We start from the raw sequence: 26,621 nt of genomic DNA on the forward strand, positions 1-26,621 counted from the left end.
ATTTATTTATTTATTTTGAAATGTGATCAAGGGAAGTAGGTTTGTCATCTGTCCTTAAATGTAGTGGATTGTTGTAACTTATCCTTGGGTACGTATACTTGATGGGGTAATATGGGATTGGCAGTTACTCTCTGGTTATTTATCTGTTGGGAAAATAATCAGTATCATGATGACCATTTATTTATCTGTATCTCTATATGTATCTTTGTTTTTCAGCTGTCTCTGGCCTCCTATCTATGTGCCATCTACTTGTCTTTATGTCTGTCTTTGTGTGTATATATGTACACTATAGTTATGGCGCATGACTCTGAGGTTGTCATTATCATACCCTGGCAACCTACCATTCAAAAGTGCGTCTGATTTCTTATCATATTATACACGAATCATATTATTATGCATGAATATATCATACACGAATATTGTTATACACGAACATATTATACACGAATCACACGCGTCTCATATTATACACGAAATCAGACGCACTTTTGAATGGTAGGTTGCCAGAGTACGATAATAACAACCTCAGAGTCATGCGCTGCGACTATAATAAGTCTACGAGTCTGTTTGCTTGTCTGAGGGTTATGTCCTCATTTATTGATGTATGTAGGTGAAATACTTGGTCATGTTATATAAAAGTGTTTCATTCGTATGGAGAAGTACTTGACTAGGGTGGTCTCTCTCTCTCTCTCTCTCTCTCTCACTCAATTTTATACACGATAGTGGAATGACTCTCTGACAGGTGTATTTGAAGTGCATCTGTAAAAAAAAAAAAAAAATGTAATTGTAATGCAGAATGAGAATTTTGTGAGCTTGAATTGCGTGTGGATGATAACCTGCACATTCGCCAGGCACTGTGATGATATTGTAGCTCTCACACCTTCTCTCTCCTTGTTTATGGACCTTACGTTGCTGAATCTTTGGGTGGGAATTAAGTCCATGATGATGATGATGATGATGATGTTTCAGGTGAAGAGTCTGGCACGTGACGTATATGAAAAATACTTCAAGGCGGCACAGACACAGCCCAGAGGTGTGGTGGCCAAGCTGGGGAACATCGTAGCACAAATCGAGAGAGCGTGTCAGAAGCAGGTGAGGTGATGCTTATGTTTAGGTCGCACCAAGACTTGTACAATTGTTGCTGTTGTAGCCATAGATTCATATGAACTTAGTAGTAGCAGTGGTAACAGTAATAGTAATAACAGCCCCAGGCTCATCAAAACATGAACCCAGTGGACCGCTGACTGAAATTATCCTTTCCTGTATTTTACCATCCTGAATGTGAGCCCAGTGCATGCTGGAGAGGAACAACTAGCTATGGTGGCATTGATGTAACTTGGCAGCAACACTGTCCAGTTACAAAAACATCCCTCCCTGTCCTCCAAAAAGATGATGATGGACTGCAGAAGGGCAGCTTTAGCCTGCAGTCCACCAGGTTTATGTTCTGATGAGCCTGGAGCCTTAGCAACAATAACACTTATTACACACCTAATATGTTCCCAGTTTAGCATTAATACTTGAGTGTAGAAGATGATGATGATTGTCAATAATTTTTGCCCTTTTTATTAGTCCCCTACCAGTCACACCGGTCAGGAACTATAGGTTTGTGCGGTTCCGTCATTACATCAGTCCATCCGTCAGTCCATCCGCAATTTTGTGTCCGCTCCGTAACTTCCACATGCATGGACAGATTTTGCTTTAACTTCACACAACTGTTCCCCATACCATGACGGTGTGTCGTTTTCGTTTTCGTTTTTAAAGGCTCCAACATGCTTGCATGTGTCAGCCTTGGTCACCTAATGGCGGCTTTCCATGCTGCACGATCCATTGCAGCTTCCCTGTTCAGTCCCTTAACCCTGAGGTCACACTTAATGACCTCATCCCATGTCTCTCTTGGTCTACCCCTCATAACCCCACCCCCAGTATTAACACTTCCCTCCTTCCTCACCCAGTTATCATCCCCCATCCTCTCCACATGTCCAAACCATCTCAATCTACCCCTTCTCATCACAACACCAATACACTCCAGTCCCATCCTACCTCTCAACTCTTCCATCGTAAACCCAGCCCCTCCAGGCCTTGTACGCAGGGACGCACTGCACATTCACCTAATCATTGTCATTTCTGTACGTCTGAGCCGGCGAATATCTTCCATCTTCACTGCCCAGGTCTCACTACCATACAGCATTACACTTCTAACACATGCTGCATACAAAGACCCCTTAGCACGTAGGGAGAATCCTCTCAATGTCAGGAGAGGCAAGAGCTCCCTGAACTTCTTCCAACCACTTCTCACCCTAGCCACAGAGCTAGCTCCAGCCCCACCTCCAGCGCACAACATGTCTCCCAAATAACAAAACTCTTCCACGCACTCAAGAGATTCACCAGCAAGTTCAATTCTTTCACATCTGACAATCTCCACCTGCTCACCCCGGCACGCTGTACACATAAAATCAGCATTATCTCGCAGTCTACCTCTGATACCACTACATCTCTTATGCACCCATTTATCACACACACCGCACAAAATGGAATTACTTCCCACGCCCTTGTAGCAAACTGCACATGGCTACTCTCCCTCATCTTTGACAGTACCACCACCAACCCTAGATATCATCACTTTTGTTTTATCTGCATTTACCCTTAAACCCTTGTGCCCCATACCATCTCTCCACTTCCTAAACCTTTCCTCCACCTCCCTTTCGTTCTCTGCAATCAACACCAAATCATCAGCATACGACAACTCCCATGGGAGTCCGTTTCTAAAGTCACGTGAAAGGGCTTAAAGTACCATGATAAACAACATGGGACTCAAGACTGACCTCTGATGCACACCAACATTCATGGAAAACTCAGCACTCAAATCTCCATTCACTCTTACCTGGATGTGAGCACCCACATACATGGCCATAACCACCCTAACCAGCCACTCCTCCAAATCAAGCTTTCTCATTGCCCACTTCACCACCTCTCTAGGGACTCTGTCAAAGGCCTTTTCCAAGTCAACAAAAACAAAATAAAAATCCCTTCTCCTACCAAAATATTTTTCCTGAAGCTGTCGCTCACAACAACCAGCCATCTACTCCCAAGGTCAAGGTCTTAACATACATACCTGTATTATTACACAGTACTGTATGTACAAATTGCTGTCATACCCACATTGTATACAGTACACAGTACATATGTATAGTTATCGTCTGGTAGGGGACTTTGTATTGCTTGGTAGTACTTCATTCACTTTTTTTTTTTTTTTTTTTTTTTTTTTTTTTTTTACATAATGCCATTCTAGGATGAGTGAGGCTGGTCACTCTCATCTTAAATGTCAGGACCAACTTGCCCAGCCCCGGGCTTCTGCGCTTCTCATGGGGTAACACTGGATTAGATGAATGAATGAACGAATAAATAAATACTGTACTGCCAGATGTTTTTATTCAGCTTAGAAGAGCCTCATAGTAAAGAAGGCGTTCATGAAGAGTTTTTATTCATTCTCATAGGCTGTTACTGATGAGATTTTTTTTTTTTTGGGGAGGGGGGGGTAGTCCCAGATAATTTTTTCTGGTTTGAAGAGCCTCCTAATGGGAGAGTTTCAGTTCAAAAAGCCATTCCTATGGTAAGATAATCAAGAGATACCAAAAATAAAATACTAAACACATCACCATATTGAACAGACTACTGTGTTTACCTTTGAGCTGATTGTTATATGTATATATATATATATTTTTTTTAACTCGTGGATCTGTGGGAGTGTTATTCATTTTGTTCTTCCCACCATCTGATGATTTTAGGTTAGAACAGACTTCAAACTGGAAGAGTTGGATATAGGTCTGTGTTACCATTGGTTGAGGAAGCTCCCAAGTAATTTTATTTTGTTTATTACACCCTACTGTCCTTTTCTGTGTTACATAAATCTTTGCAAATCACCATACCTTGTGTAAATAATGTACAAAAGGATATCAACCAGCCATATGCAGCAGTGCTAAGGAAGAGGTGTTAGGGAGCGTTCTTCACCAACAGGAATATGGGCTGTAACCTTAAACTCTTGGAGTATAAGAGGCCTTTCCTTGAGTTGAATAAAATAATTTGGCAGCAACAGTAATAAACTAAAAAGAACGTCAACTGGATTCTAGGGATTAACGACAATTTGTATCTGTTTCTCAGACAAGCAACAAAGGCAGCAGCGGTGAATGGTGTGAAATCCTACGCAGTGCTGTTGATGACCTGGTAACACTCCTGCATGACGAGAGCACTGTGTCTGCCTATGAGCTGCACTCCTCAGGTCTGGTCCAGGCCCTGCTCACCCTCCTCACCCCCGACCCACACCTGTCCCACCACCCCGATGACAACAGGCAGCTCTCACACCGTCGCGCCACCAAGATGATCAAACAGAGGCGCAATGTCTTCAAGAGAGGCTTCATGGTGGGTGCTACAACTTTTTAGTAGTTTTAACCCTTTGGCTGCAACTTACCTACTTTGTGTATTATTTTGGTAAACATCAGCTGATTTTACCTTGCATAGGAGAAACCTAGGGCACAGGAAGCTTAAAAGAAATACCACAATTAAATATTTTGACCGAGAATAAGCAGCCTCGTATTTTATTCAACTCGGTCCAGACAATTTTATTCGCCTCACAGAAACTCAATTCAGGCAGTGGAGTAACTGAAATCAGCTGCTACAATAGATTCATGCATACTTATGATCTGACCAGTGTTGCAATACATATTTTTATTTAATAATTAATGGAGTGACTCTCTAGCAGATGTATGTAAGGACCATTGTAAAGAGAACCAAAAACAGCACGTGAAAATGGTTAGGCATGTGAGGTAGAGCCAGTATATATAGCAGGGACATTAATGATGTGGGGGTAATTTTGCAGCCCATTACACTGGACATACTGTTGGTAGGTTTCCTGTTTTCAAAACATCCTTTTTTTTGTGTGTGTTTGTGAATCCTACCACACCCCGCCTCTATGTAGGAAAAATAGTCTGGATAATGTAAATAATGATCATAATAGCAGAAAAGTCATTGTAAAGGAGACAAGGTATGGCAGTGATTTTTTTTTTTTTTTTTTTTTTTTTTACACCTGTCAAATGCATTAGTGGCTGCACAATTCCCAGTGTGGTATAGTGGAAGCCAGAAACACTCAACTCAGTGGGCATTATTAAATGGCGTATATGCATGGATTACTAATGCAGTGTTGATATAGCTGTTATTATCATTATCATCTGGACCTCCTTTCCCACCCAAGTGCAGGGTGAGGAGTAGCAATGTCCATGCAGCCCAAATTTGCCCATTCCAATAGGCCACGCTTCCATTCACTCATCTTTCAAGCCCCCAGAATCCTGGCTGTATCGGATACGTCAAAAACATTCACAGTGATCTGTAGCTTCACATAAACTTATTTGATTGAGTCAGTCTGTTAGTTACTTTATAAAATGTCATGTCCCTCTTAAAGCTTGATTGCCTGTTTCATGTGTTTTGGAATTTAATGCCTCATGTTATGCTGAAGTAATCATATTATGTTGATTCGCAGGACAAGGTTGAAGATGAAAGTGGTGGTAGTGGAGGAAGCATGATAACACCAGGGACCCAGCTGGTGAGAAAATTGGTGTCTGTTCTGGAGAGTTCTGAAAAGTTACCGCTGTACATCTATGACATACCTGGTGCCGGCTCGGGACTTCAGGTGCTGAGCAGAAGACTACGCTTCAGACTGGAGAGAGCACCAGGGGAGAGCTCTCTTATTGATCGGAATGGACGAACACTCAAGGTAACGTAACTCAGCTCAGGTTTACTACCAATGTAACTGGTGGTTCAGTGGTTAGAATGACGTATTAGAGTAATATCCCTGCATTGGTTTAATCCCTGAGAGGTGAGTGGAGTTGATCATGTAATACGATCAAGGGAAGTGAGCAGATCATCAGCCATTATTGTAAGTGTACTGGACCATGGCTACCTAGCCTTGGGCACCTACACTTTGAAGAGGGTAAAATTAGATTGCCTTACTGTGTTCTGTAATTGTTGAAAATTGTTAGACATGAATCAGTGTCCTAAAGTGAGTTTAAGTTGGAATTGCAAATGATGATGGGAATACCAAGGATATAAAATTTTAAGTAAGTATTGTAAGGGATATTTGTTTTGCTGTTGCCTCATGCCATAGCTCAAGAAATTTTTGGCATTGCAAGTGCAGTGTTATGTATGTCATTCTGTGTGAGGTCTTTTTATATTTTTATTCCTTTTACCACCAGACAGTTTCACTTATATATACAGTATACCGTATTTCATTAATTTTAACTAGGCAGAGATTTTCATCCTTTGCAGCTTATTTTCTATAGCTCATTGGGAGAAAAAGACAATACCATGACTCAACTTGCTTTCCAAAAAACCTCGTAGTGACTAACACCTTACTTTGGTTTTAATATTTGTTCTAGCTCAGCCTTCAAGATGGACATACAGTCATACTCTGCTATACGATACCCCGCCCTAGTGATATAAAAAAATTAACATCCTTCCCCTCCTGTCGATGGCCAGTCCCCAGTTATCTGATGGGTTTTTATCTGATGGGCTTTTTTGAACCAATTCTGATGGTATTTTAGACTTAAATTTTGTGATTAGGTTGATTTATAAACTGTTTTTAGACTTAGATTATTGTGTTTTAGTCATAGGTGGTGTGAACACCGTTAGTTTTGTATACGGTTTACTTAGGTTGATATTTTTCCAGATTTACTTATTATAATTCAGATTTTATTTCTGGGATTAAGTGAGTTACAAACTGCTTTTAGGCCTAGTATAGCTTGTTTTAAAGCTATTTGGGAGTTTAGGTGAGCTAGAAACTTGATTTTGGACTCATTTGGGTGGGTTTTGGACTTGGTTGGAGGGGGGGGGGTATCTTAAGGCTCTCAAACACATCCTTATACTGTACTTTCTACGTTATAATGTCCCCGTTTCATAATATCCTGTCTCAGCATTGGGTTTTTCCAAATGCATCTCATCATTATAACGAGGACGGCCTGTATAGTACTTTTATGCATAGTTAAAGTGAACAGAGTATAGGTGATAGTAGAGCAAAGGAGATCATATTGATAACTGTTTTGTGTGATACTGACCACTTGAGGCACTTGGTAATGAAGTCAGATTTGAGATTAGTGTCAGACATAAAAGCAGGATCCATACTTCTTTGTGTGTGTGAATATGAACATTGAAATCCCACTTTATGCCATGCTGGTGCGTGTCTGCTTTGGCACATATATAACAGTAAGGTCTCTTCATATATCAGGGTTGTGTTCCAAAATACAGGTATCATAACTCTTTCCATACAGCGGGTAGCATTATTTGGGGGAACTTACAGATCAGCATTAAAGGCAGCAGTGAAACTTGAATTGGAAAATTTTCTGTAATATAGACAGAATAATGTTAAAAGAAAAAAAAAATTACAGAATGAGTGTTTGTTGTAATGTGTTAATTCACTAAACCACTATCACAACACAGCCAGTCCTTCAAAATACCTCAATGAAAGATCTTGGGGAGTACTTTGTTGAAATGGCCACTTTCCTGCAGTCCTTCGGGTTCACGTGTAATGATTCAGAGGTAACGGCAACAGCTGCAGCGAATTCTGCATGTTATTTACTCTTTGCAGATGGAACCGCTGGCAACAGTGGAACAACTTGAGCGCTACCTGCTGAAGATGGTGGCCAAACAGTGGTACGACTTTGACCGTTCCTCCTTTGTGTTTGTGCGCAAGCTGAAGGAGGGACAGCGCCTCGTCTTCAAGAATGCTCGGGAGTTTGATGAGAATGGCATTATCTACTGGATCGGGACCAATGCAAAGTAAGATCTGGCTAGGAATATTCAATAGCCAGTATACCATTTTTTTTTTTTTTTTTTTTTTTTTTTTTTTTTTTTAAGTACAATCCAGCTAGGAATTTTCACCAGTTAGTATACTAAAGACTATTTTTTTTCTTTCTGGTATTCATCTGTGTGTTGCAAAAGTAAGATCCAACTAGGTATGTTCACCAGTCTGTATACTTTTTTCTTTTTAATTCATTTGTACCTATCTTAGTTCATTTATAAATGAATGAAGCTTCTAATTTTTACAAATGTTTTATGGCTCTCTGGACCCTATCCCATTCCATCCTAGGGTGGGGAAAGAGGTCTGGATGATGGTGTTGATGATTCATTTTCATCTTCATCTCCATTTTCACCTGCTTCATCTTCATCTTCTTCATTGTCTTTCCGAAGCATGGGGTAGGGTATGGTCCAGAAATAACATCAGCTAGGATTTCTCTCTACTAAACAATAATTTATTGTTTCAGTTAGTCAAAATGTCAAACCTTAGTGTATTAGTGGCTGAGGAAGAGTTATTGTGGTTGTTTTTTATAGCCTTTAACAGCAGTTAATTCCTAAAGATCTTCTGGTGTCAACTTGAATAAAATACAGATTCACTTGGTGTTAGCATGCATTAAATAATGAAATTTACCAGTGGCAGTAAAAGGATAAACACAGTAAATTCTTGTATTGTCAGAGGTGCATTCCAGAATATTACAACTTTTTCCATGTGGGCTAATTGTTGCTGTAAAGTGGGAGTAAATGGTAATTTTGCTCAGTTGATACCAGTGGAACTTTAATTGGCAATTTTTTGTAACTTACTGTGGATGTAGCAGAAAAAAAAAAAAAAAAAAAAAAAAAGCAAAAATGATCATGTGTAATGAGGATTTATTATAAGTGATACATTTGTTTCAAAGGTGTTATAAATGGATGAACACTTGTGTCAGTGGGCCTTGTGGTAGTAACATTCAGTGAAGGTTGAATAAAATCATCTTGTTGCTGAAAGAGTAAACTAACTTGGACTTATCCAGATTGAAGGGGTTAATCATCATCATCATCATCTTCATCATCTTCCAAGCTCATAATGCCTCATACAGACAAGAACATAGGGGCTTGGGCCTTAGCTACTCAGTCCTCACATTTAAGGCAGGGGTGACCAGCCTCATTCTTCCCTGAGTGGCATTTTGTGAGCAATAAATCCCTACCGTCCCTCAGATTGAAACCTTTACAGGTTGGAGCATCTTAACCCACTGGCTGATCATGCATCATTTGTTTGTATGGTTACAACCAGCTTAGTATTTGGCTTCCTGGATTACTGGAAACAGTTTAGCTTATCAGTCATTTTTAGTCACCCAGAGAGAGAGAGAGAGAGAGAGAATTAAATAGAATTTGATCATCTGATGGCAGAAGAAGCAACCTAACAAGGACAACATCCAAATAAATGGTGTTAATAAGAGGTAATATATATTCAGGACAGCCTATGAGTGGGTGAACCCCGCATCGGTGGGCCTGGTGGTGGTGACGTCCAGTGAGGGCCGCAACCTGCCGTACGGTCGCTTGGAGGACATCCTGAGCCGCGATGCATCAGCCCTCAACTGCCACACCAATGATGATAAGCGGGCCTGGTTTGCCATTGACCTGGGCGTGTGGTTCATTCCATCCGCCTACACTCTGAGGCATGCAAGAGGGTACGGCAGGTCCGCCCTCAGGAACTGGCTCTTCCAGGTAAGGGGGTCTCACTTTGTTATCTGTCCATATCCATCTGTCTATCTATCTATCTATATCTGTCTATCTATGTATGTCTGGCTGTCTGTGTAGTTAGATACCTTAGTTCTGGAAGGGATGCCCACAACAAGTTGCTATCTATGTCTCTATCTCTTTCTAGTTGTCCATCTATATGTCAGCCTATCTGCCTTTGTCTATTTATCTGTCTATGTATCTGTCTGTCTGTGTATCTATCTATCTATATTCAGACACCTATGTTCCAGAAAGAATGCCAACAAATGAATTGCTGTCATATCACATTTTCCATTCACACCCACCCCTCTCTTATACCTCTCCACCCCATCACTCCATCTCCTCCAGGGTTTCCTCCTCCCCTCCCCCTCCTCCACCTCACATACACTCCTCTAGTCAGTTCCTTATTCTCCTTTCTCTCCACATGGCTAAATCAGCTAAAAGTTCTTCCGATTTTTTGTCACACATCCATAGCAATAACACAACACTCCTTCACTGCCTTATTTCTCTGTTTCTTTCTCCGGCTCCATATGCTGCCTCACATTTCCTAAAGTACTGTGACTCATTTCCAGTGCTGTCACTCATGTGTCATTCCAGCCAGGTCCAAACTTCACTTCCTTGTGTTAGGTTGGGATCATAATATTCATGTCAGTTTGCAGTGGTGTTGGGTATTTGGTGTCATTTATTGTACACTTCCCTATAGTTGTGCAATTATACAGTAGACAGGCTTCAGGTTTCAGGACTACTTTAAATTCCCCTGACTCTGATCTTTAGTTTCTTAATTTTCTGAATTTCTTCGTATGTCTCCTATAAAGAAATCCATCCAGTAGAATATTATTATAGTAAAGTCACATTGCTGCACAAAATTCGAAGCCTGTTTGTAAACATGCTTGCACTTTCTTGCCAGCTGTAACGATGCAAGCTGTTCATTACTTTTTTTTTTTTTTTTTTTTTTTAATAGAAATATGATCCAGACAACAACAGTATGAGTAGCAAGGCTACATCAGTAGGACAGTAAGGGAGAATTAAAAAATAAGGAAAGGTAGGACACAATGCTAGCAGGGGATTGATAGTAAAGTTTTGATCCTGGTAGTATCTTCGTGGGGCAACATAGGATTGGATGATGGATGGATGGATAGCATAGTATGATTGGGGATAAATAATCACTTGATATTTCACTGCATCTACTTCTCCTGTCCTCTACTGACTAGTATTGCTAACGTAAGAAAGGCTTGGTCTGTTTCAGTGCCCATGGTTGATATGCTGGTGAGTGGAGGAGAAAGTAGCCAGTTTATATTAGGAAAATAAATGCTTGTTTCCCCCACCCCCTTTTTCTGTTTTCCCCCTTCCTCACCCCATCCTTAGGTGGGAAGGGAGATTTGGATGACAGTGATGCAATTGGGTGAAAATTGATGGACGTGCCCTAAATGGGAATGAAATAGATAGTGTGTAATCAAAGGCCAGCTTTTCCTTTCCTTTTTTTTTTTTTTTTTTTTTCCTGTGCATGCAAAAGTTAATATTAGTTGGTTTGTAGTTTTTTTGTTGAGGGTGATGATATTGTGTTTGTGTGTGCAGGTGTCAAAGGATGGAGTAACGTGGACAACCTTATACACACATGTGGATGACTGTTCCCTTAACGAGCCTGGCAGTACACACACGTGGAACATCCAACCTCCACATGATGAAAAGGTTTGTGCACACTGTTAATATACACACTCGTTATACCCTTTTACTCTTAACTTAGCTGAAAGTTGCCATCTCTTCCCCTTGAATGCTGAGTTGTAACAATACATTAACACTGGAATGTGGTGCCAGTCACAGAGAATTGGTATGGCCAGGATATACAGCTGTAGCAATAAATTTTTGTGTCACTGAGTTACTTGAAATGAGCAGAACAAGGACAGAAATCTAGGCACAGGTAGTGTGAGAGAAGTATAGCTGTTTGTGTTAAAATGAGTTACTTGGTTGTTTTTGTTGCCTGTAATGTAGACCTTAACTATGGTATGTATTTACTCTGATACTGAGAGGTCTTGTGTCTATCTATCTATTGCCAAATGCCATAATCCAGTAAGGGGTGGCCATTTGACTTTGAGCAGGGCCGGTCCTTCCTATACGCTCACTACGCTCAGCGCGTAGGGCCTCCAATCGATGGTGAGGCCTCCCGTCCTCAGGATGTGTATTAAAAAAAATAAATAATTCATCATCATCATCCGGACCTCTTTTCCCACCCAAGGGCAGGGTGAGGAGTAGCAATGTCCAGACACCCCAAAATTGCCCAATCCAATGGGCCACGCTTCCATTCACTCATCATTCAAGCCCCCGGAATCCTGGCTCTATCGGATACGCCCAAAACATTCACCACGTTCTGTAGCTTCACATATCGTATCCAACAGAGTCAATCCAGACGCTGCCACGTTAAAAAGGGGTGCCAAAAATCCCTGATCATGCATATCTCCTCACAAAATTCATCCAGCCAGCTCGATCTCCTGTCATTCCCTAGCCTCACCGACTTCCAAACCTCTCTTCCTCACACACTCATCCACTATATCTCTCCACCTTCTCCTTGGCCTACCTCGCCTCCTCCCTCCTTCGAATTCGCTCAGATATACCTTCTTCACCACTCTATTGTTATCCGTTGTCTCCACATGACCATACCATCTCAGTACACTCTCTTCAATTCCTGTGTCCACCGACTTCCTTACTCCGCATCTTTCACGAATCACATTATTTCGTATCCTATCCACCCTCTGTACTCCACATACATTCCTCAGCAGTCCCATCTCCACTGCTCTTACTCTTGGCTTTTCATTTTCATGCCACATCATAGTCTCACATCCATATGTTAAAGTTGGCACTAACACTCCTTCATGTAAGCCTCGTGCAGATGCAACACTCAAGCCTCTGTTTCTTATCAAGTAAATCGAGAATGGTGCTTATATTGATTAATTGGTTCCACTTGCATGAACGTTGTATGAACACTAATAACTGAATGATTGCAGGCAAAAATTATATTAGTCTTTTTGAGCAACAAAAACTAGTGGTAGTTAGAAATTTGTTTACTGGGATTTAACATTAAATGCTGATGGCAATCCTGAGTGCCGCACTGCAGATCAGCCGAGTCGCTGACAGTGTTGCCACACGCACGATAATTATCGTATGTTTACGATAGCATTGCCTCTGGAACGATGTACGATACCATTTTCTATTATCGTACGGTTGGTACGATAATTTTGGGTTGAAAGATAGCATGGCGGTAAATTTTGTTGCCACATATTCCAATGCTGAATGTGAAAGAGTATTCAGCAAAGTTAATCTTCTCAAAACCAAGCTAAGAAGTAGGCCAAAAACCAAAATTGTAAATAGAGGTCTTCGTTCATCAGAACACCTAAAAAATTCACGAGGGCCATGTGTCAGATTCACTCACTCTAAAGATATGCTTGCACGCATAGCTAATCATGCACAGTTGTTCCACAGTTTGACAGATCAGGATCTTAAAGGCTGATATAATGGTGATCACTGAAAAAAAAATTTAAATGGTCTTATGGAGTTATCATCTGCAAGAGTAAGCACATTTCTATGAATTATCTATTTAAGTTCTGTGGACTGCATTCTGGTGCTATACTCCATTTCACCGAGTCTGGCACCATCAGTGATGTCTTCAACACCTATAACATTGATAAAACTCCCCATCACTGGATATGGCTTTTTGTATTGCCTTTATATAGGTTTTCAAAGTAATGTAATAGAGGCTCACCTAGTGCAGAGGATTTACATCAACAGTACAGGCGCTGAGGACTTCACTGATGGTGCCAGACTCAGTGAAAATGAGAACAGTTTACCGGACGGCCACACATAATGTTGAGTGAAGGTGTGATGACTTGGATTACTTACACTGCATGTCTTGGTGTGATCCCAGAGTTTTGTCTTCTTCTTACCTCATTTCACTTATACTTAACCCTGGCTATGGCTTCTAAGAAAGATGCAAGTGTCAGTGGTGGTGTCAAGTGTAAACACCAGTCTATTCCAACAAAATCAAACCCCCTTGATTTTGGTTAATTGGTTCGCCATACTACTGCAAAGATAATAACCAGATACCGCAAAGATAATAACCAGATACAGTGGCGCACTAAGCGGGGGCAGGGGAGCGGCCCGCCCCGGGTGACAGCCATTGGGGGTGCCATTTAGCTGAATGGTAACTTTTTCATTTCACTTGCTGTCATTAGCATCAACAGAGAGCTAGAGAAGCATTTTAACTCTGATGATGTAATAGACGACTTCGCTTCAAGAAAATGCAGAAGGGTGAAAGTCTAAATTCATTGCTAAAATTCCTCGTGTAATAATAATAATATTCATTATTGCTATTTATAGTATAACATTAGAATCTTCAAACTTTCTGTGGATTATGATTACTTCTATATGAGAGCCTACAGCGTTGTGGTGTAAATTTCAGAATTATTACCGATTATAATGGTATTTTTACTGATGTTGCGAGTTTTGTTTCAATATTTTTGTTGCAACCTGTATGCCGTTATTAAGCATTTTAGATATAAATTTTTCCTTTTCTAATAGTTGTAGTTCATAATCTTACAATATATATATATATATATATATATATATATATGCTGTAGCCTTTTTGCCACTATGGAGTTATATGGTAATGACCATTTCTGTTTTTATATATCTGTTTTTATATATCATTTCTGTTTTTATATATCTCCGATAGAGCCAGGATTCCGGGGGCTTGAATGATGAGTGAATGGAAGCGTGGCCCATTAGTCTGGGAAAATTTGAGCTGTCTGTACGTTGCTACTCCTCACCCTGCCCTAGGGTGGGAAAGGAGGTCCGAATGATGATGATGATGATGATATATCTGAGTAATAATTACTTGTAAATTATAGCTTCACACAAGGTATCATATATTTTACTTTTATTCAAAGAATACAAGATTATGCAGTGCAAGTTTTTTACTTTACATTGCTCAGGATAGAGGTATAACTTGAGGGGTGAATATATAGGGTAGAGGGAGAAATGTAAATAAAGAGTGGGGGGGGGGGCCAAAAGAGATCCAGCGTAGGGCCTCAGAAAAGCTAGGACCGGCACTGACTTTGAGTAATTTGTTTTATGGGGAGGGGCACTAACCCTCCACCAACTCACATGTTGACACGTAGGGAGCACATATGGTTTGGTTATATGGTTACCACCCAGCATTGTAAATGGTTTCTTGGCTAACAGGAGACCATTTGGCTTGTTACTCAAAGTAAAACCACCTGTAATGGAAAGAGAAGCAATAAGAAGTGACAGGAAAGGTGGGAGAAATAGGAGGAGAGGAGGGCAGACACAGAAAAAGAATGATAACGGCTAAGGAAGAAGTAGGCAGCACTACATCAAGTGAGCGGATGATGGTTGTACTAAATAAAAATAATTGTTGTCAGAATGAATAGCCGGGTGTCTTCTTCCTTAAAGGGGTTATTACTGATACTGTTACATTAAAGTTATGAAGTTTTTGATTGTCCTGTCCTAATCCATAGAAGTTTTTATGCTTTGCTCAGCTGAATGAAATCATCTGACAGAAGCAAAAAGTAAATAGATTATAAAATCATTATAATGAAAGAGTATAGCCTTCTTTAACCTCCATATTACAAGAGATCTGCCTCAGGTTCAGTAAAATCATCTGTTGGTAGCAAAGACATTACTTTACATGATTCTGGAGGAATTAACGTAAGATGATCCATTCTAACCCATTTTTCCCCAAAACAGACCGGATGGCGGCACATTCGCATCCAACAGACGGGTAAAAATGCCTCAGGTCAAACACACTACCTGTCCCTGTCTGGGCTGGAGGTGTATGGGTTAGTGACGGGCGTGTGTGAGGACCTGGGACGCGCAGCAAAGGAGGCAGAGGCTAACCTGAGGCGGCAAAGGAGGCTTGTTAAATCACAGGTGAGATGTTTTAGTGGAGATTTGTTTGGCTTGGATGGTGAGTGGATGAATGTGTTTGACCCATTTCACTGGTCATACTGTTCATTACTTCTGTTTTTCCATGCATATCTGATCATTGGTGTGATGTTTTAGTGGAGATCTGTTTGGTTTGAATGGTCTATTTATCTATCTATTGCCAGACGCCACAATCCCGTAAATGGTGGCCATTTGACTTTGAGTTAGTTGTTATTGAATGGTGAGTGGATAAATTTTTGACTGTTTCACTGATCGTGCTATTTGTTAGTTCTCCTTCTGCCCCATAAAAACAGAAGGGTGGGGGCCCCAAGCCCCAACCCTTATACTGGTGACCAGCTTCACCAGCCCCTGAATGGCATTACATAAGGAATAAGCCTCAACCACCACTCAGATGGAACCCTTACAGGCTCCATCCGGTTGGAGTGTCTAAACTCGCTAAATGACCTACTGTCATTTGGTTATATGGTTACTCTGGTTTAATTTCAAGGGTTGCTGCTGTATAGGCATTGACAAGGCTGCCGTAGTCTGTAGTCACCATTGCTAGCACAAACTGGACTCACTTGATCCACAAGATTGATATCATTACATTTTTCTATAGTTCTCTCCCAGTAAAGTAAAAGACATTTACTGTTGAACTTTCACAGATGATCCACAAAAATTAAGACTGTTGGTTGCTAAATATGGCATGGATACAGTGAATACTGAGAATAGTGTCAAATAGGTGATACCGGTGTATATAATTGATGGTAAGGATGGAGGTTTCCTGTTTTCTGTAAAAATTAAGATTTCCAAAAGCCTTGTATCCCAGCTGTTTTGGTTTTGGGGAAATGCACTGTACTGTATTTGATGGCATTTTCTTTGTGTTTTGGGAGTATTGTCACTTTTCTCCCAGATGCATCATATCTGGGAATGCAGAGAAAAACATACAAAGTCTCTCTCTTAGTGCAGGATTATTATCTCAGAGAGAAAAGTGAGAACGAGAGAAGATGAAATACAGTACAATAATCTCTTATTTATCTGGATGACCATTACCTGGACCATCCATTACCCATACTCTATGACCTGGCTATTCCAAACCATTATTTGCACATTATTTACCACTATCTGGACCAAATTTTGACCCCATTTCGAATATAGTCACACGAAAAATTTCCGTCCAGACGGGTGAGAACAGCCTGGTGGTGCCACCATGTTGGGCTGGTGAGTTTACCCTATGTCCGCCAGATCCCCCCACTCCTGCTCGCTTCAGTTCCCGTGCGGTGATGTAAACAGTTATTATGGTGGTTTTTAGGTTGTTCCCCACCTGCTTCTGGCCTTGCTATTCCTTGCATGCCTCATCATATGGTGTGTGATGATGGCCCCTTCACCAGGGAAAAGGATGAGGTTAGTGCTGACTCTTTAGAAGCAGGAGATTCTGGGTAAGATTGATGCAGGATGGTTGACTCGTGAGCATTGACGTTGATGTTATTCTGGCTTACTGTACTGTAACATAATTTTATTCTATTTAACCATGATTTTTTCCATTTTACCATTATGTTTTGTGTGCCTGCTGCATTTTTAGGGCTGCTTGTACAGATAGAGTAGTGTTAAACAACAGGAACAAGTGTTGTATGATGTACTGTAATAGCCTTTTACACTGGTTTTCAGAGTTAGGTTATGTGTGAATGGGGGCCGGAGGAGAAGTCCACTGCTACTTGGACGTGCCTTTGGCTGTTATGTCGGATAATAGAGGGATTACTCGTCCATCCATCCATCATCCAATCCTACATTGCCCCATGAGGAGCATAGGAGCCCGGGGCTAGGCAGTTGGTCCCGACATTTAAGATGAGAGTGAAAGATGGATTACTGTATTAGGCAAACTTTTGTCTCTGACTGTATATACTGTACTATGAATTCAAAAATTTCTTAGACACTTATTCAGGCAGTAAATAAAGAAAATTGTGGGGTGGAGCTACGATTCCAAGGGTTTTAATGGTGTGTGAAGGAATGTTAAGCCATATCACCAAACATGCTGGTGATAGTTCTTTCTCTTCAGTACTCTGCCTCTCTTTGCTTTCTGGATCTTACCTTACCCATCCTTATTTGGGAAAAATGAATGATGATATGGTTGATGATGATGATGATAACAACAACAGCAAGGAGGAGGGAGAGGAGGAAAATAAGAATAATAATGATGATGTTTCTTACATAATGCCTCCATTGGCAGATGGTGAAGAACATGGTGGTGGGTGCAAGAGTAGTGCGAGGACTGGACTGGAAGTGGCGTGACCAAGACGGCAACCCACCTAGCGAGGGCACGATTACAGGAGAACTGCACAATGGTACGTACTTTAATCATCCACTCTAGTGACGATTATTTTTCATTAGGCCACCACCAATCATTGTTTTCATTAACTCATTCACTATAATAGTCCATATTTTTTACAGCATTTCTTTATGTTTAGGCAAAATGGTAAGTAAAGTGATTGCTAGGTAGATGATTGACGTACTTTTTGATAGGTAATAGAGTGATTGAAGGATTTATTTTAGATAGACTTTAATTAAGGTCATTCCGAGAGATTTTACATAATGCCATTCTGAGAGTTTTACATAACATCATTCCAATAGATTTAATTTAATGTCATTCCGAGAGGTTTAAACTTGACTTCTTCCTGAGAGATTTAACTTGTCATTCTTGTGGTCAGGTTGGATTGATGTAACATGGGACCACGGAGCGTCCAACAGCTATCGTATGGGTGCGGAGGGCAAGTATGACCTCAAACTGGCACCTGGCTATGACCCCGACGCCCCACAGGTGACACCCACACCCTCCACCTCCACCACCACCACGGCCACTGCAGTCACCACCATCACCACTGCTGTCAAGTCTACTAAGGTTAGGCAGTGAACGTGTATCCACCAATAGTTTGTCTACCTTAATTTGATAAAGATTTTCTCTCTCTCTCTCTCTCTCTCTCTCTCTCTATCTCAGCTAATTTCTCATAGCTTAGTCAAAATGGTGAATGTACGTGCTTTCCATAACACTTGTTCATGACAAGGTTAGACATTGAACATAATATCCTCTTATAGTTTGTCAGCCTTAGCTTGTAAGAGATTTCAGTTCTTTTTTCAGCTTCTTTCCCATAGCTCAGTGACAAAATAAGACTGTACATCTTTTCCATAACACTACTTCATGACTAGAACCCTATTCCTGTGTTAAGTCTGTTACAGCTCAGCGTCAGAGTTGGAGAAATGGCTGTTTTAGCCAAGTAACAGTGAATAGAGTATGCTTGCTTGGTCAGTCAGTTCTTTAACCCCTTGGGGTTGGTCTTTGTTTATAAAATCGACGGTCAGGAGCAGGCATTTTTTGCGAAAACTAGGTGATTTTTCAAAAATCGCTCCTGTGAAAACTATTAAACATATTATAAAAATCTGTACATCCAGCAAAGTACAACTGCTCTGGTTGAAAATGAATGGTGTTGCAATGTCCTATGATTATTTATTGTTGAGCAGTGGCTGAGAACCAGAGAGTGTCTAAATGTTCTGGAACGGGGACCGACGTCCCCATGACACGTTCCAGAACAGGGACCGACCTTTAGGGGTTAATTTTGAAGGCTGAACAAAGGAGTGAATGAATATTTGGTCCATAGCACTGAACTCTGTTGAAAGTTTTCCTACTGTTATGCTTTCTTGCTAAAATATCTGGACTGTTATCTTTATTTTTTTTTTTATTTAATGGCATTCCGGTTTATTTTTCATTCAGCAGAAGGAAGCTTATTCTTACTCCATCCACAACACCACATTTCACTCTTACATGTAGTTCTTTCTTTCATAGTAGTGTTTTGATACAAAGCATTTTTACTTATACTATGTTGCTGCTTATTCCTGAAGCTCTGTGTAAGTATCAGTTTGTACCTGTATGTGTGAGTTTGTGTGTGTGCACATGGATATACAGGTATACCCTGGTTTAATGATGCAATTGGTTTGGTAAAAACCCATCGTTAGGCAGGGTATCGTTTATCGGGGTAGTTTTAACATGTAAAGTAATGGGATTATTTTTTCAGCCTTGGGTTTCCCCCCCAACCAAGTCCAAAACCCACCCAACGAGCCCAAAAACAAGTTTAAAGCCAGTCTTAATGGCCTAACAGCTGTAATAGAAGCTAACCTAAGCCTAACACCTGTAAATAACTCACTAAAACCAACAAACAAAATCTGAAAATCATCAAATATGTCTGGAAAAAATCAAACAGTAAACTGTACCACAAAATGACAATGTTCGCCCCAACTATGGCTAAAACACATTAATCTGATTCAAAAAAACTGTTTATAAATCAACCTAAACACACAATTTTAGTCTCAAATATCATCAAAATCGGTAAAAAAAAAAAGCAAAACCCATTGTTAAACTGGGGTTTGGCCATTGTTAGGTGGGGTATGGTGGTATGTCTACCCGCATCATTAAGCTGGGGTATTGCATCTAAGGGTATCATATGTTACTCTTTTAGTGTTTGTGTATAAGTGTCAAGGTTGTTTTTATCTGTGTACCATAATTTGTGAAGATGTGTGTGTGTGTACAGGATGATTCAGTTCCCTAAAAGTTTTTTTATCTTGTAATGCCACCAGGTGGAGTAGGCAGGTCACCAGTCTTTCTCTTTGCTGAACTTCATTAGCCTAGCCTCACATCCTTACACCTTGATGGAGATTAAATGAGATTGGCCTTTTTTTTTTTTTTTTTTTTTTTTTTTTTTTTTTTTTTATATATATATATACAGTGTAGAGGATGATTATGGGATTTATCTTGTTGGCTTTGGAGATATAACACAAGCTCCTCAGTGTCTCCTTTTCCATAGATGTTCATTTTCCAAAGTGCTTGTCATCATACTTTGGTATATTAATGGTGCTAACTTTGTCAGTGGTTGAAATATATAGTGAGATAATTAAGGCTTAACAATAAAAATAAATGACTAAGGAAGAAGTGCTGGGAAGCCTCCATTGCCAACAAGAATACAACACTGTTTGTAACCTCAATGCCTTGATATGTACAGGTCGTAAGCACTGAGGTGACCCAAGGTACGAGTGTATTGACAAGTCGTAAGTGTAGCTCCACCCCATCTCTACCCCAAGCCACCACTGACACCCACAAACACTCAGTGGCTGCGTCAGACCAGGCTGCTTCTGATGACAATCTTACTGCTAAGGTGAGACAAACATTCAGAGCTCTTGTGTTCTTTCTCCCAAGCTTTTAAAATCTGTCCATCTTCTATCTATAACCAGACATCATAATCCTGCAAGGGGTGGCCGTTTGTCTTTGAGTTGGTTGTGTTATGGGGCAGGGCACTAACCCTCCACCAACCCACTTGTTGGCACGTAGGGAACATATATGGGTTGTTATATGGTTACCAAAATGGTTTCCTATAAGCCAGGAAACCACAAGGCTTACCACTCAGGGTAAGACCATCCAAAAATGAAAGAAGAGGAATAAAAAGTGACAGGAAAGATGGGAGACGTAGGAAGAGAGGAGGGCAGACACAGAAAAAGAAAGCTAAAGGTGAAGGAAGAAGTAAGCTGCACTACATCAAGTGAATGGATGATAGTCACCACCACCTACTTTAAAAATACAGGGTGTAATGATGCCGAAAATGATGTTGGGAATGAGTGATGATGATGATGATAATGCCAATCCATCCATCCATCATCCAAGCCTACATTGCCCCATGAGGAGTGTAGGAGCCCGGGGGTAGGCAGTTGGTCCCGACATTGAAGATGAGAGTGACCAGCCTCACTCATCCCTGAGTGGCATTACATGAGCAATCAGCCCCAACCACTCCTTGGATATAAACCTTCACCGGCTCAATCCGATTGGAGCCCAGTAATTACCCACTAATCCACCAGGTGCCAAAATTTGGTTATATGGTTACCACCCAGCGTAGTAAATGGTTTCCTGGTGCACAGGAAACCATTTGGCTTGTCACTCAGTGTAGAGTCACCCACAGGCTGAAGGAAGTGGAAAGAATGAAGGACAGAAAGACAGAAGAGGGAAATAATGCCAATACTTGAAATAAAAATTAAAATCTTGTTGATTTTGCAATTTGTATTTGGCACATTTGACATACTGTCCAAAGCACCATGTATATCAGTCCAATAACTCCAGTTTATTAGTGGAAAACAGAATTAGGTTGATGATTATGATAATTCAGTATTGTACTTTTGGTTTTTGCCACGACCCTCCTAGTTTATTAAAGGGAAATAGCATTATGATGATGATGATACAGTACGAATATAGGATACTTTTTTACCACATTCATCAGAGTACACTGTAATGTATTGTATTTCACAGGCTGCAGAGACAGTAGCGGAGAACGTGCTGAGTGTAGCGAGTGCTGAGGCGCTGCTCAGTGTTGAGGGCAGCGGGCGGGAGAAGGGTTCGGAGTTGGCGTCCCTAGTACAGTCCCTGAGCCTGACCGAGCGGGACCTGACCTCTGACTTCTCGGATGCCATGTCCTCCCTGGAGTCTGTGCTCAATACCTCTGACATAAAATCGGGTACGGGTGACATGGGTGATGCGCTGACCGTCATTGAGGTCGGTCTGCCCCCGGCCCCGGAACCCAAGCCCGGGTCTGTGGCCGCACAAGTTGGCAATTGTCCATCTGTGACCGTGAATGAAGAAAAGTTCGGGGATATAAGCAGTATAGGGATGAGCGGCAGTGTGAGCGGCAGCCACACTAGCGGCAGCAGGAAGCGGTGTGGGGGTGTGGTGGCGGGGGAGGGAAAAAGGGACTGTACAGGCCGCTCTGCCATGTCCTCACAGCCCATGAGTGTTAGCGTACCCAACCTAACAAGTGCCGACTCAGAACCCTTGACACACAGTCTACTGGAGACCTTTGCCCAGGTCGCCAGGAGACGTGGAGGCTCGACCACAGTGCCCCCCACCACCGGGGTGTGTGGTAGTGTCGGCATGGCCCCACACGCACCTAACGTGCCCACTAATGTCAGTAACGTGCGCACAGGCTTAGGCCAGCTCATAGGAGGGCCCCCACCAAGCCTGGCCCACCCTGTGTTTTCGCCCTCCACCCACTCCATGTCCAGTTTGGTCCGCCTGGCTCTCTCCTCACACTTCCACCTCCCAGGTCAGCTCCACCACACTCTACTCCACCACCATCCCAGAACTGACCACTCCACTGCAGACAAAACATCTCACAGGCTAAACCTCTTTTTTTTCTTTCTTTCTTTGGAGAGCTTTTTGTCTGTGGTGGTATAGGATATTGCAGCTGGATGTTCATTACTGTTCTTGTAATGAATAGTAGCTGCAATACCAAGTCCTCACTTCTGGGAGTTAGTGGTTCTTCTGGTAGCTACCAGATACCACAAGTTGAGGTTCCATGTCAGGTATGAACAGTGATTTACCATAAAACTATACTCTGTTCACTCAAATTTGGTGGCGTGGCCATGCCTACACCTACGTAACCTTGTGCATATAGTCAGTGTAACCGTTATTATTTCATATTTGTTTTAGGATTCAAAAAGAGAACCCAATATCGTCTTCATTTTTATTGGCTCATTAATTCTCATCAAACCATCCTTTGGTGCTCTGAGTTTCACAAGTCAGATGCATCTTGAACTTTTTGAGGGTTAATTCCACTGAACCAAGTAAGAGTGAACTGAGTATAATGACAGTGAGCCTCAGAGTGTGGTATTTGGCTAGAAACGACCTACAGTCACCCTAAACCGTCTCGACACATCTCCCTATTGGCCTTGCAATAGGGAGTAAACAAATATCACCAGTAATGCCATGGTGTGTTTATGCATCACTTCCTCTCAGTATTTAACCCCCTTGTGGCCCTACTGACTCGGTGAGGTTTGGCTGAGGTTTTATTTGGGGTAACAATATAAGACTTGCTTGCTGTGTCATTGTAACAATTTATCGTCGTAAGAACATACATAGGATCAAATAAATTCCACCGTATTCAAGAGTCCTTTTTATAAATGTAATGTAGTTGCAGAATCTGTCGTCACTGTTCCTGACAATCACTGAAGTATAGTGATCAAGCACTTTGAGTATAACAGCATGCTCATTGTTCTATCTCTATCATGCTTTCTTTTTCCTGGCTCTCTGGATCCTACCTCACCTCATCCGTAGGTGCGAAAAAGAAGTCAGGATGATGATGATGGAATAACGATTAATCTCTAGACTATGGTACCCAACCAGCGCCCTATGCTTTCCAAAGATAAAATGGGAATATCTGTTGTTATCATTATTATAGAAAGAAATTACCTTACCATTATGTGGCTATCACCTGATGGAGCCATTTATTATGAAGTGAAGACTAAATGACACAGCAGGTTGGTCTGTGCTTTTATCTGGTTAATGGTTTGCTACTATTAATCCATATTTAGTTTTAAGACACTGTATTCTCATCAGTAAAGGAAGCTTCCCTGTAATTATTCCTACCAGTTTTATTTCTGCATCAGTTAATATATTCTCGGGTATAATTTGTTTGATCTATATTGATTAAAAAAAAGAAAATAACACGTAAGAAAAATATAAGCTATTCTCGTATGTGATTTATGTGATGTGTATTAATATAAAAAAGATAATAACACATAAGAGGAACATAAGCTGTAATGTACAATATAGAGTAGATCATTAAGGAAGTGGCACTGGAAATCCTAAGCTAATGAGAATACTACGCTAAGTTACATGCTGAGACCGTGACGTTGCATGCATTGTAGGCTGTGTGGGGGCGTTGGCAAGATTCGTTGATGATATATGCTCAGATAGCCTATATACAAAATTTGATGCAGAGGAGCTTGACTGTTTGCTGCTGGTGGAAAAAAGGCCATGTTGATGGTGATGAAGGTGATGTTTAAATTTTATAAAGTATTGGTATATCACCAGGCATCTTCATTTTGGCTTTCTGTTATTCTTCTTTGATCGAAGTGGATAACTGTTTCAGGGTTTCAGTTTTTGGTTCTGTCATTGCCTAGAAAATTAAACAACAATAGTAAAAGATTATATGCCTGTACTCCCCAGTCCTCAACAACGTACTTTTTCATCATTCAAAGTTTAACTATTCATTGACCTTGCCAATTGCCTCACTATTAATTATGAAGGTGGTGAGTGCATGCAGCAGCCGTTTAGCGCTGAGCTTCGTGACGTCTGGTATGGTGTGGGTGGCATCCTCTTGCCTCGGTTTTGGTTAACTCGGGTGGAAAACTCGGGGCCTCAAAGGTACAAGGTTCTCCACATGCAACACAGCTTCAGGTGTAATCTTAGCTCCGTGCCAAGTTGGGTATGAGGTTATAGTCTCACTTGACTTGATGCCGGTATAAAATTCATTGCATTGAGGTAATTAACCCCTTCAGCACTACAATGTACTTAATACAATACTGGCATTTTATTCTGGCTGACACCAGGTATTTTATTCAGCTTATGAGAAAGCCCTTGGGATGGAGGAGTTAGAAACAATCTCCATTAATCTCTTTAGAACTAGGATGTCCATAGTGTTTTATTGTGGGTCTTGTCAGATGATTTTATTCTGCCAAGAAAATATTTTTGGGATGAAGGGGTTAATTCCTTGACTACAAGAGGTCTTCCTTAACTTTTGGGGTGTCCTCTTCGTGGAAGCACAAATAAGATAAAAATAATAGTGTCATTGTACGTTAGGGGACAGTGGTGTGTTGGGAAGAATAAGCTGAAGGGACATTGTACTCATTGGCTTAAATCACAGTCAGCTCAGTATCATAGTTACTGCTAAGTTCAGTACAGTAAATTCCCCATCATAAGTCATCTCTTTTGATTATATTTTTTGCTAGTAAGTCAGTCAGCAGTGCATTTATTAAGAAAATAAATAAATAAATAATAAAAAGCCAACTAAAATTCCATTGCTACACATAAAACTTTTTGGTCAGTTTTTCCCAGTTTACAGCGCAAATTGTGTGGAAAAAGTAATGATATTTAGGAGCACATGCGTGACTTATGATGAGGACTGTGTGTACTAGGATATAAACTGACCATCAGCGCAACACTATATCATACTGGTCCACAGGCTGAGGGTGTAGCGAAGCCCATATTTTAAAAGGCATAAGAGGCTTCATTGGACCTCTTCCTTAGCAGTTTATTTTGCATATTATGCCTTATCAGTTTCTTGAATATTATACTGTTCTTAACATGACATTACTTGCATCAGTAACATTAGGTTGAATATTGGTTTGAGAGAGGAATGCTGTCATGTGGTTGCACTGATAAAACTGGGCATCTCTGCTGTATGGTTATACAGTAGATAGGTCCTTCAACTCTCTTGCTGACTCCCAAAAGAAGGATGTTGACTTGCAGGAGAACGGTAACTTATAGGTGTTCACCAGGATCACATCCAGATGAGACGTGGGCCACCACGAGAGGATATTGAAGTGTAATGTGCAGTATAAATCAACAATGTAGAAGTGTAATGAATTCTCAAAAGTTGCATAAAATACAACCTTGAGTGTGTGGTTGAGAAGTAGGGTTCTCATGGTTGTGCAGTATTCTAAGCAGCTTTGAAGACTCCATAGCACCTCATTCTTAGTGATGCATTGTGTACGTTGCACCTCAGTATATCTCTTGTATGTTATTGATGCAAACTGTGTCGGTATTAAGATGGTATAAACAGCATGCTCTAGAATGCTAAGGTGTAATAAGGAAAATAAATCCAAGTAATACGTACTTTGAAGCCTCCAGTGGCACCTGAATGTTGCTGTCACACACACAGCTATTGGTTCCCTTCCATAGTGGGATCCTCAGCTGTGGTGCAATAGTACCTTTGTTAACTCCCATCAGTATTGTGACGTCTTTTAGATTTTGTTGCAAGAGGCAGACCAAAAAAGACTTGGGACGAGGTCATAGAGTTTGACCTCAAGGATAAGGGACTGAGTAGGGAGGCTGCTAGAGATCGAGCAGCGTGGAGAGATACCACTAGGCGACCAAGGCTGACACATTCAAGCATGTTTGAGCCTTTATAAATAATCCAGTATGATATGATATCAGGTGGTTGTATTCAGCTTGGGAGAGACTTTGATCTGGAGGAATTAAAAATATCCTTCAGTAACCTGTGCACAATGAAATCACCATTAAGTTGAATCAAATTATTTGGTGGTGG

At 41.0% G+C, this 26,621-nt stretch overlaps 1 protein-coding gene across 2 annotated transcripts in view; it reads left to right on the forward strand.

The window, feature by feature from the left end:
• Positions 1 to 26,621, forward strand: part of Ufd4 (ubiquitin fusion-degradation 4-like) — a 309,902-nt gene that overhangs the window by 243,713 nt on the left and 39,568 nt on the right. For both annotated transcript variants that reach the window (XM_080285051.1, XM_080285052.1), the window contains 11 exons: positions 970 to 1,092; positions 4,159 to 4,416; positions 5,531 to 5,764; positions 7,631 to 7,821; positions 9,291 to 9,543; positions 11,131 to 11,244; positions 15,313 to 15,495; positions 17,717 to 17,831; positions 18,195 to 18,385; positions 20,535 to 20,687; positions 21,827 to 22,031. In XM_080285051.1, the coding sequence (XP_080141177.1) occupies positions 970 to 1,092; positions 4,159 to 4,416; positions 5,531 to 5,764; positions 7,631 to 7,821; positions 9,291 to 9,543; positions 11,131 to 11,244; positions 15,313 to 15,495; positions 17,717 to 17,831; positions 18,195 to 18,385; positions 20,535 to 20,687; positions 21,827 to 22,031 (2,020 nt within the window). The remainder of the gene's footprint in view (positions 1 to 969; positions 1,093 to 4,158; positions 4,417 to 5,530; positions 5,765 to 7,630; positions 7,822 to 9,290; positions 9,544 to 11,130; positions 11,245 to 15,312; positions 15,496 to 17,716; positions 17,832 to 18,194; positions 18,386 to 20,534; positions 20,688 to 21,826; positions 22,032 to 26,621) is intronic.

Source organism: Coenobita brevimanus, chromosome 104 (genome assembly GCF_032717465.1).
Source record: "Coenobita brevimanus isolate Jiangsu-jjx chromosome 104, ASM3271746v2, whole genome shotgun sequence".
NCBI lineage: Eukaryota > Metazoa > Arthropoda > Malacostraca > Decapoda > Coenobitidae > Coenobita > Coenobita brevimanus.